At 61.7% G+C, this 11,516-nt stretch overlaps 1 protein-coding gene across 2 annotated transcripts in view; it reads left to right on the forward strand.

Annotated features, from left to right (window-relative positions):
* The first annotated feature begins 652 nt into the window (after nt 1-652).
* PGAP2 (post-GPI attachment to proteins 2) overlaps nt 653-11,516 on the forward strand; it is a 14,110-nt gene continuing 3,246 nt past the window's right edge. Inside the window, exons 1-3 of one of the 2 annotated variants that reach the window (XM_005427778.2) lie at nt 653-821; nt 1,938-2,190; nt 4,435-4,541. In XM_005427778.2, coding sequence (XP_005427835.1) covers nt 657-821; nt 1,938-2,190; nt 4,435-4,541 — 525 coding nt within the window. In that variant the 5' untranslated portion in view covers nt 653-656. The remainder of the gene's footprint in view (nt 822-1,937; nt 2,191-4,434; nt 4,542-11,516) is intronic. The other variant, XM_031062635.1, reaches the window with a different exon arrangement.

Here is an 11,516-nt window from a genome sequence, read left to right on the forward strand (position 1 = left end):
GCCAGGCTGTGTCAGCGCTGCCCCGAGCACAGGGAATGGTCTGGATGGATGCCATGGGACAGGGTTCACGTGCCCTTCCTGCCAGATCCCTCTGGAGGGCTGCAGGGAACGGCCCTGCCCTGCTCTGCCCTGCTCTGCCCTGCTCTGCCCTGCCCTGCTCCCTGTTCTCTGTGAGTCTCGAGGTGCCATCCCCACAATGGGATTTTCTCTGGCTGCCCATCCTGTGGCTGTGGGGTCACACAGGGTGTGAGGGGGTGAGCCGTGTGTCTGTGGGGTCACTGAGGGTGTGAGGGGCTGAGCCGTGTGTCTGTGGGGTCACTCAGCAGGGTGTGAGGGGCTGAGCCGTGTGTCTGTGGGGTCACAGGGGATGTGAGGGGCTGAGCCGTGTGTCTGTGGGGTCACTCGGGGTGTGATGGGCTGAGCCGTGTGTCTGTGGGGTCACTGGGGGTGTGAGGGGCTGAGCCGTGTGTCTGTGGGGTCACTCGGGGTGTGGGGTCCCTGGCCAGGGCTGTGTGGGGCTGGACAGAATCCCAGTTTCAGAAAGCCCCCAGGGTCATCGAGCGCAGCCTGTGACTGATCCCCACCTTACCACCCTGCCCAGAGCAGGACAGAGCACCCCAGTCAGACACTGGTTTGTTGATTTCCAGGTTTCCAAGATGTTGCAGGTCCCGCTGCCGCTGGATCGGGACGGGATCCTGTTCCGGCTGCGTTTCACCACGCTGGCCCTTGGGACGGTGTTCTGCCCCCTCTTTGGCTTCCTCTTCTGTGTCATCTGGTCTCTGCTCTTCAACTTCCGTGAGACGACTGCGACCCACTGTGGGGTGAGAGACTCCCTGGGGGAAACCCATGTTCCTGGGGGGTGACAGAGCTCCTGTGTCCTCCTGGGCTCCTCTGCCTCCTCTTGGGCTCTTCTGTCTCCTCTCCTGGCCTCCTCTCCCTCCTTCTGGGCTCCCTTCTCCTCTTGGGTTCCTATCCTCTTTCTGGATTCCTCTCTCCTCCTCTCCCTCCTCCTGGGCTCCTCTCTTGGGCTCTCCCACCAAAGTGTTCCAGAATCCAGAACAGGCTGCATTGTTTCATTGTCCTTGTGGTGCCTCAGGACCGGCAGCAGCAGGTTTGGCTTTGTGCTGGGACTGAAGGCAGCACAGACTGGTCAGGCTGGTGTCTGGACTGGGCACGCTGGGGGTTGTTGCAGTGAGGAATAAAGGTGGGGAAGCTGAAGGGAAGTACATCATCCTGGGGAGGGGCTGGTCCAGAGCTGCTGCCCCCAGGTATGCTGGAGTTCAGAGGAGCCACAGGTGTCTGGGGAGGGAGGGCCTGGAGCTCCATGTGGCATGGGACTGGGCTCAGGGCTGTCAGGCTGCTGGATGAGCAGCTGGACACGAGCTGGGGATGGAGGGCAGGAGACATCTCACTCCAGCAGGAGAACTTTAGCAGGGCCTGGAGTGCCAGGAAAGGGGGAATGGCTGCCAGTGCCAGAGGGCAGGGCTGGATGGGATCTTGGCAATGAGGAATTGTTCCCTGGCAGGGTGGGCAGGCCCTGGCACAGGGTGCCCAGAGCAGCTGGGGCTGCCCCTGGATCCCTGGCAGTGCCCAAGGCCAGGCTGGACACTGGGACTGGGAGCAGCCTGGCACAGTGGAAGGGGTCCCTGGGCCTTAAGGTCCTTCCAACCAAAGCCATTCTGGGATTGCCTGGGCAATCAGGAGTGTAAAAGTGAGAAACCTGAGCAGGTACCTGGGCAGGGCCCCCCAGCACCCCAGGACTGCCCCAGCAGAGCTGTAAGATCCATGACCCCATGGGATGGACCGGGGCACTGCCACGATACATTCCCTGGCTTTGGGACTAGGAATTAACTCATCCAGCACTACAAAAAGGACGATTTCAGTGTCTGGAAGGGCTGACTGTGTGTGCCTGTGCCCACGGGCCCGTGTCCCCGCAGGTGCCCAACTACCTGCCGTCCATCAGCGCGGCCATCGGGGGCGAGACCCCGCAGCGCTACGTGTGGCGCCTGTGCATCGGCCTGCACTCGGCCCCGCGCCTCCTCGTGGCCGTGGCCTACTGGAACCACTACCAGAGCTGCCACTGCCCCCACCCCCGCTACCTGCGCCTGTGCCACGTCACCCTGCTGCTCAACCTGATCGAGAACTTCGCCCTCCTCATCCTCACCTACGTGTCCTCCACCGAAAACTATGGTAGGTGTCACACCCCTGCCCTGCTGTGCCCTGCCTTGGGCCTCTGCTTTGCAATGAGGCAACTGGCAGAGAAAAAACAGTTATGCCCAGAACCTGGCCACGACAGACTGGGAAATTCTCTTCCCCCACATGGTCTCTCATCTCAGAGGAGCATAAGTGCCAGTGCTGGTCTGCAGCTGCTGTTTCATCCTAAGATCTGGAGGAGGCACCAGGGGTTAAGGGGAGAGCACTGAAATGCAGGAGCCAGCAAGGTGGTGCTGTTGCAGTGGGAACACACCCTGTGCTGGGCTGGATCAGCAGGACAGTAATGTGTTGGCTTTCCCTGCACAGCAGGATAGTGATGATGGGTATGGTGTCCAGCTGTGGGCAGGAGAGGGCCTTTGAGCAAAGAATGGAGTGCCAGGACAAGGGGAATGGCTGCCAGTGCCAGAGGGCAGGGCTGGATGGGATCTTGGCAATGAGGAATTGTTCCCTGGCAGGGTGGGCAGCCCTGGCACAGGGTGCCCAGAGCAGCTGGGGCTGCCCCTGGATCCCTGGCAGTGCCCAGGGCCAGGCTGGACACTGGGGCTGGAGCAGCCTGGGGCAGTGGGAGGTGTCCCTGCCATGGCACGGGTTGGGATGAAAAGGTTTTTAAGGTCCCTCCCAACCCAAACCATTCTGCGATTCAGGACTGTGGTGCTTTGAGCAGTCCCAGGATCTCCCCCAGCCTTTGGGGTGAGGATGGTCCATGGTGGAGCCCAGTGACTGGGATGGCAGGGCAGGAACCTCCTGCTGATGAAGGTCTGTCAGTGATGGAGAGAGACAGACTGACTCGGTGATCAGAATCCGATTTTATTGTGGGATACAAACACTTAGATATACTATTTCAGGGAGATTAGTAATGTGTACTGCAATGATTAGGTTAAAATCACATCCACAAACTTATGCATATAACAACATCTCTTGCTTGCAGAGTTTAATGGGATTTTCTTTTTCTGGTAAACCTGTCTGATTTAATCTTCTTACAGGCCAGGTCTAATTTTCAAAGTTCCGTTTGTTCATGCCAAGGCATCCTGTTATCAAATCTCTTATGTTAACCAGGTCCAAAGTCCATCGTCTGCCTTGTGTCCCCCAACACTCCAACAGAGGTCTGTGGTCTGGGACCTGTCCCTGCCCAGCTCACCCTCCTTGTCTCCTGCCAGCATCCCCTGTCCCCATGGTGAGGTGTCCCATTGCCCCTCTCATGGCAGGGTCTGCAGCCTGACCTGCCCCAGAGGCTTCTCCAGCTTGTCCAGGTCAGGGCCCTGCCCTTGGAAATCCAGGTGCTGCTCTGAGGTTTGGCCAGCTGGGCCAGCCTGGCCTGGCCAGGTGCAGAGCCCTGGGAGCTGAGGCTGACCCACTTCCTGGGATCCTCATCCCAGACTAATCCCCAGCTCTGGGGAAAGTTTCAGCCCTGAGCTGCCGTGCTCAGGTTAATCATCCCTGCAGGACACCCTGCTCTGACCTCTCCCAGCTGCTGGCACCTCACTCCTCACGTGTTCCCTTCCCCTGGCATGGAGAGGGCAGACAGGGACAGTCATTCCTGGTGTTCACATGGTTGGGAATTCAGCCTGAGGTTCAGCTTCTGGAGAAGGGGCTGGCAAGTTCTCTTCAGAGCAGCACTTATGAAAATCTCTCACCTGAAGGTGCAAGGGTTGTGTGGGGTTTGGGGCCTTGGGAGCAGCTCTGCCTTAGCCCTGCTCCAGCTGCTTTCCCAGCCTGATCCTGTACCTGGCCTAGTCCAGGTATGCACAAGGCAACCTCAGTGCTGCACATGAGGCTGCTGATGCTGCTGATGGGCAGGTAGGTAATACAGGGGCCAGAAGATGGACTTTTCTGGATTTTGGACTGGCTCACTCTGCACACCCCCTCCCCGTTCCTCAGTTTCCCTGTCCCTAGAGCAAGAGTGGCTATGCTGAGCTGCTCCCATGGGCTCCTTAGTTTACAGCTGTGTGAAGCTGTGGTCCCAGAGCACAGAAACACCCTCCTGGCACTTTGGGATAAGTCTTCCAGGCACTTTTATCCCCTTCCAGGGGGCCCTGAGGCAGCACAAGCAGGTTATGGAGCTGTGCTGTGCCTGTCTCCTGCCAAGACCCCACTGGAGTCCCAGCATCACCAGGGTGGTGGGGCTCCCAGCAAAGCACAAAGCCTTCCCAAATCCTGCCCCACATTCCCCTTGTGCTCCTGGCTTGGATTGACCAGGAAACCTGTTGTTTGTCAATCCAGCAATCCACGAAAATGCCTTCATCGTGTTCATCACGTCGGCCCTGGGCCACATGCTGCTCACCTGCATCCTCTGGAGAATGACTAAGAAACACACAGTAAGTCCCGAGGTACAGACACTTTCCTTTCTTCTCTCTGTGCTGGGAGCTGGGAGGGGGCTCTGGGGCCGTGCTGGGAGCTGGGAGGGGGCTCTGGGCTGGCACTGAAGGGCTTTGGCTGTCCTTGCTTGTGAAATAACCCTGAGCAGGTGCTAGAGGAGTCAACAGCAGCAGGTGAAATGGAAGAACTCACCAAAATCCATTTACCAAAGCAAAATGGGAAGGAAGCTTTTCATTTCCTATTTTCTGGTTTTCTCATAGAACCACAGAATGGTTTGGGTGGGAAGGGACCTTAAATCCCACCCAGTGCCACCCCTGCCATGGCAGGGACACCTCCCACTGCCCCCAGTGTCCAGCCTGGCCTTGGGCACTGCCAGGGATGCAGGGGCAGCCCCAGCTGCTCTGGGCACCCTGTGCCAGGGCCTGCCCACCCTGCCAGGGAAGGATTTCTTCCCAGTGTCTGATTAAGTTTTCATTGAGAGATCATATTGGAAACCACTTAGCATCCCTGTGGATTGGGATTGCTCATCCCTTCCCCGTGCCTGTTTCTAAGCTGAAGTTGACTTTCCTGTGCTGGGCATTGCTGGTCCTGCAAGCTGGGAGCAACGGGCAGCAGGAGTTGTTCTCCCTTTGCTCCAGAATGACTGTGAGCAGGCTGGCTCTGGCTCCTTTTCTGGGGAAGGGTCAGGGGGTGCAGGGACTGGCTGTGGGGGCAGCAGGTCCGGGGAAGGATCCAGCCGGGGGCTCCTGGCCCCATTGCCTGGATGCAGCTTCTGTGCTGGTTTGTTTTGTGAGTCCTGGACCCCAGGCAGGACATCCAGGTTTGTCCTGGATTATGGGGCAGGTGGGCAGCACATCCAGGTTTGCCCTGGACTGTGGGCACTGGCAGCCACAGGCAGGGCAGGAAATTCAGTTTTGAGACTGTGGGGACTTGCTTCTGTGCCCACGTGGCTCCTGCACGCTTGCCTTCACCTGTGCATCTGGACTGCCTGGATCTCTCTGTCCTTCCTCCTCAGGATGCTTCTCCCCAGCTGATCCCAGTCCAGCCCTCATGGTCCCAGTGTTAAATGGGGAGGGGCCCTGGGGCTGTGCTGCTGCAGGAAGGTGACAGTTTGCAGAGCAGAGCCCGTGGGAGGTGTGTACCTGTGGCCCAGGGCTGCAGGGCGGGTGCTGTGCCTGGGGTCCGTGTCCCAGCAGGATGAGTGCTGGGGGGCTGAGCTCTGCAGCCCTGTCCGGATGAGTGCTGGGGGGCTGAGCTCTGCAGCCCTGTCAGGATGAGTGCTGGGGGGCTGAGCTCTGCAGCCCTGTCAGGATGAGTGCTGGGGGGCTGAGCTCTGCAGTGCTGGCAGGATGAGTGCTGGGGGGCTGAGCTCTGCAGCCCTGTCAGGATGAGTGCTGGGGGGCTGAGCTCTGCAGCCTTGTCAGGATGAGTGCTGGGGGGCTGAGCCCTGCAGTCCTGTCAGGATCAGTGCTGGGGGGCTGAGCTGTGCAGCCCTGTCAGGATGAGTGCTGGGGGGCCCAGCTCCACATTCCTGGAGCAGCTCCTGCTCTGTCACTGCCGCTTATCCTCCCCTTCCGCCAATTCACTGAGCCTGTCCCTGCTGCCTGACTCCAGAGACCTAGGAAAGAAGCTTCCAGCAGCTGTTTGGCTGTAAGGCTCCTTAGGAAAGGGCCTTGTGGAGATGCTGAGAGTCTCCTTGCTGCCTGGGAAGTGATCTGTTCTCTCTGCTGATATGAGAATAGCGGGAGCTCGCAGTCATTCCCTGGCAGCTTTCCCACAGCTTCCTTTATTTCTGTCATATTGTTTTGGCTTGCCTTTTTTCTGGGTGAGACCTCCAAGGCCCTGGATCTCCTCCCCTGTCACGTCACCCGCTGGGGCTGTTTCATGTCCCCTGCAAATGGGCAGGGAGGGGTGAGGCATCCCAGGTCCTGGGCTCAGCTTTAGGCCCCTCAAGGCAAGAGAGCCTTTGCGGGGCTGGAGCATGTCCAGGGAGGGGAATGGAGCTGGGGAAGTGGCTGAAGGAGCTCAGCCTGGAGAAAAGGAGGCTCAGAGGGGACCTTGTGGCTCTGCACAACTCCTGACAGGAGGGGACAGCCGGGGGTTTGGGCTCTGCTCCCAGGGAACAGGGACAGGACAGGAGGAATCAGCCTCACACTGTACCAGGGGAGGTTCACATTGGGTATTGGGAAAATCACTTCCTAGGCAGGGCTGTCCAGCCCTGACACAGCTGCCCAGGCCAGGGGTGGAGTCCCATCCCTGGAGGTGTTTCACAGCTGTGTGGGTGTGACACTTGGGGACGTGCACTAATGGTGGCCTTGGCACTGCTGGGGCGCAGTTGCACTCAATGGTCTCAGAGGGATTTTGCAGCCTCCTTGGTTTCTGTGACTCTACCCGTGGACTGAAGGAATCTGCACATCCATGGGGGGAAGGTCAGGGAACGTGGTGACACCTTGGCTGAGCATGGCACCACCACATGGCACAGTGCCACCACTCACTTCCTCCTCCCATCCTGGAACGACCCTGCTGGTGGAGGGGAGCTGCCCTTGGGGATACGTGGTTCCCCCAAAGCTGGGGGTTTCCCCGAGGAGACAGGAGCCCTCCAGGGCCAGCCCTGACCTGAGGCCACCGGGGGTGCGGTGTCCCTGTGCCATCTCCAATGTCCCTGTGCCAGCTCTGGTGTCCCCGCCCGCTTCGTGCGCGGCCACGGGATGGAGCTGTCGCCCGGGGCACGAGGGTGAGGAAGGAGGAGGAGGAGGGCGGGGAGACACAGCTGCCAGCCTGGCTGTGTCGGGGTGAAGGTGGCACAGTGCTTGTCACACCTCCAGGTGTCCCCTTTGGCTAAGGGACCCTGGTCACTGCAGCTGCCGCGTCCCCGTGTCCGGTGATGGCGTTGGGCCTGTGCCACCAATCCTTCCCTCGGATCTTCCGGGCCGAGTGGGCTCTCCTGGCCTTGTCCCGCTCTCTGCCTGGATTCCTCAGGCTCCAAGCCTTCTGCTGGTGGCCCTGGCAGGCTTGGCACAGCTCCTGTGACACCTGTGGTTTGCTTGGCTCGGCAGGGTGGGACACAGGAGGTGCCACTGCCACGTCCCTGCTGCATCCAGGGCTTGGCAGTGCCAGTGAGCTGCCCAGCCATGCTTGTGGGTCTGTTTTAGGCCAGGGCACAGCTGATCCCTCCGTGAGCATCACAGCACCTTGGGGACAGAGGCTGGCTCGGCTGGTGTCCCTTGTGGGGCCTTTGTTCACGTTTGCTGCCCCCAGCCCTGGAGCTGGCGATGGCAGGAGGGCACAGGTGAGGAATGGCTCTGGTCCCGTGATGTTCTGTCCTTCCCTCCTCCCCAGCAGAGGCTCCAACAGGGTTCAGGTTCTCCAGGGCCAAACCTGGGCCCATGTCCAGGACAAGCTCCATATGGGGAGCTGGGAGGAGGAGGGAACAGGGGGGCTGTGCCTTCCCCACCCCACAGCTGGCGCTGCTTTTAGTGGGGGTTGAGCTCCCCAGGTCTGGCATGGTAGGAGGGACAGGAATTGGTCTTGCAAAAGCTTCTCGTGTCCGGCGGGGCTCCTGTTGCAACTGGTGTTGTGTGAGGGCAGGAAGGTGCAGAGGAACTGGTTTGTAATGGGGAAGTACAGGCGGTTTCCAGTTTCGAGGTGGCAAATGGTGAGAGAAAGGAAAAGAAAGCTCTGTGGGAGGGGAGAAAAGAGAAAGCAGGAGCGAGAAAAGGAGGGGAGGGGGCAAAGCAGAGGAGAGACATTCTGTGGAAAAGGGAAATGGAGCCTAGCAGCCTTCAGCTGAGGCTGATCACTGCACCTGTGCTTGGTGCTTGGCCGTGGCGCAGCAGCGCCCACCTGGGCTGGCAGCTCTGCTGCTCCTGGCTGGCTGCTCGCCCTTAAAACCCTCCTTCCCCCTAGCCCTGAGTTGCAGAGCTGGGCACTGGGGCAGAGCAGTTTCACTTCTTGTTTGCAAACACACTTTCCCCCCCAGCTCAGGGCTGGTGGCCCCAGCACACACCAGTGTGTGCATGTGGTGGCCACTGGGCTGGCTGGCTCAGGCCCATCAGAGAGGGCCACAGAGCTGTTCCAGGGCTGGAGCCAGGCTGGGAGAGCTGGGGCTGCTCACCTGGAGAGGAGAAGCTGCAGGGAGAGCTCAGAGCCCCTGGCAGGGCCTGAAGGGGCTCCAGGAGAGCTGCAGAGGGACTGGGGACAAGGCCTGCAGGGACAGCACCCAGGGAATGGCTGCCAGTGCCAGAGGGCAGGGCTGGATGGGATCTTGGCAATGAGGAATTGTTCCCTGGCAGGGTGGGCAGGCCCTGGCACAGGGTGCCCAGAGCAGCTGGGGCTGCCCCTGCATCCCTGGCAGTGCCCAAGGCCAGGCTGGACACTGGGGACAGTGGGAGGTGTCCCTGCCATGGCAAGGGTGGCACTGGGTGGGATTTAAGGTCACTTCTAGCCCATGCTGTGGCTTAGTAGAGCTGAGTCCTGCTGTGCCACCAGCCCCTGGGCTCTATCCCACAATGTCCCACAGCCCCCTGTGTCCCCTGGGCCCAGCTGAGCCCCCGGCGCTGGAGCAGGGTGGCTGAGCTGTGTCCCTGCCCAGCAGGGCCCTGTGAGCAGCGGGGACCACAACCACCACAACCACCACGCGTGGTTTCACCCCAGCTCCCTGCAGCGCCCCTGGGAGCGCTGTCGGTGCTCAGAGGAGCCCTCTGTGAACAGCTGAGCTCCGTGTGGGGCCCTCTGGCTCCGGGCTCTCTGCACTCGCCCGGAAACCCTCCAGGGGAGCTGGGACTGGTGTGTGACACACAGCCCTGCAGGTGCCACTTGTCCCTCAGAAAGGGATGGTGGCTCCTGGGCAGAGCCAGTGCCTGAGAGGCCCCTGCAGAGTGAGCTGTTGCTGTTTAAGATCACTGTCATCCCTGTCCCCATCAGGGACTGGGGGCTAGGCACAGTCCTTCTTCTCTCTGGAGGCGGTGGAAGAAGCAGGAGACTCCTGTGCCTCCTTGCTGGTAGCTCACAGCAGCCACCTCAGCCCTCAGAGCTGCATTTGCACGGCTTAGGGCTCCCCCAGGATGGGGGAATGAGACCCCCAATGCTTTCGGTGGGCTGGGAGCAGCACCCCAGAGTGTGCCCTGGGCGGGGTGCAGCACCCCAGAGTGTGCCCTGGGCGGGGTGCAGCACCCCAGAGTGTGCCCTGGGCGGGGTGCAGCACCCCAGAGTGTGCCCTGGGCGGGGTGCAGCACCCCAGAGTGTGCCCTGGGCGGGGTGCAGCACCCCAGAGTGTGCCCTGGGCGGGGTGCAGCACCCCAGAGTGTGCCCTGGGCGGGGTGCAGCACCCCAGAGTGTGCCCTGGGCGGGGTGCAGCACCCCAGAGTGTGCCCTGGGCGGGGTGCAGCACCCCAGAGTGTGCCCTGGGCGGGGTGCAGCACCCCAGAGTGTGCCCTGGGCGGGGTGCAGCACCCCAGAGTGTGCCCTGGGCGGGGTGCAGCACCCCAGAGTGTGCCCTGGGCGGGGTGCAGCACCCCAGAGTGTGCCCTGGGCGGGGTGCAGCACCCCAGAGTGTGCCCTGGGCGGGGTGCAGCACCCCAGAGTGTGCCCTGGGCGGGGTGCAGCACCCCAGAGTGTGCCCTGGGCGGGGTGCAGCACCCCAGAGTGTGCCCTGGGCGGGGTGCAGCACCCCAGAGTGTGCCCTGGGCGGGGTGCAGCACCCCAGAGTGTGCCCTGGGCGGGGTGCAGCACCCCAGAGTGTGCCCTGGGCGGGGTGCAGCACCCCAGAGTGTGCCCTGGGCGGGGTGCAGCACCCCAGAGTGTGCCCTGGGCTGGGGGCAGCAATCCAGAGTGTGCCCCAGGGCTCTCTGCTGCAGCCTCTCTCCTCCCCAAACTGTCCAGCCTCCTGCTCCTGACTCACCTTTGCCTGCCCTGCTGGGGAATGTGTCTCAGCTCAGGCCCGCCAGCTGGGCACTAAATATAATTCCCCTGTGCTGTTCTGAGCCAGACACACATGCAGCCACGGAGGGCTGGGCTGCCTGTGTGACACTGCTGGCCACGGGTGCCCGGTCTGTCTTGCCAGGAGGAAGTTGGCAGCCCCAGCTGTGCCAGCCCGGCAGCCACAGCCGGGCCACAGGGGAGCCTGGCACCAGCTCAGCTGGGAGCACCCATCCTTGGGATTTTCTAACCCCACTTTTTCCTCACAGGCAGCCAGAGTTTGGTGGCTTCTTGCCAGGGTGCTTGGAGCTGCCAGCTCCTCTCCAGGGCCCTGACCTGGGGGTTCCTGGTCCTGTCCGGGCTGAGCAATCCCAATTGTCCCAGTCTTTCCTCACAGCAGAGGTGCTCCATCCCTCTAATCTTGGTGCCCTTCTCTGGCCACCATGTGGCTCCCTGGCTTGTCCCCCGGTGGGGGATCCCCCCAGAGCTGGGGCCATGGGAAGCAGGGACAGTGCCTGGCGCTGCCTGAGCCCTGAGCAAGGCAGTGGGTCCAGCCCACACCAGCAAGGGGATGGCAGCTCCTCCGTGCAGCAGCTGCTGGAGCTCCCACCCGAAGTGTGGGCTGGCCCTTTCCCTTCCTGCTGCAGCAGGGCAGGGTGGCACTGCAGCTCCCACATCCCACGGGGGTCCCCATGCACCCCAGTGCCCCTGCTGTGCCTGGGTATCCTGCCCGTGCTCCTGCAGGGACCTCCCCGAGGTGCCACCTTCCAAACCAGCTCTGCTCAGCATCCTGGCATGTCACCAGGTGCACTGTGATCCCCTGGCACCGGGCTGAGCCAGCTGTGCCCTGGAATTAGGGATTACCACCTAATTATGCGTGTGGTAATCCCCGGCCCAGACCGGGAGAGGGGGAGCTCGGAGGTGCAGGGTCACGGTGCTGCCCCGGGGTGGCTCCCGCAGGGTCCTGCAGCCGGAGCGGGGCGTTGGGCGGGATGGCCCGCGGTGCTCCGTGCCTCGGTGCTCCCGGCAGGAGCGGCTCCGGGAGGCCCGGCAGGGTGTGTGGGTGAGCC

The sequence above is a fragment of the Geospiza fortis genome, unplaced genomic scaffold, assembly GCF_000277835.1.
Source record: "Geospiza fortis unplaced genomic scaffold, GeoFor_1.0 scaffold96, whole genome shotgun sequence".
NCBI lineage: Eukaryota > Metazoa > Chordata > Aves > Passeriformes > Thraupidae > Geospiza > Geospiza fortis.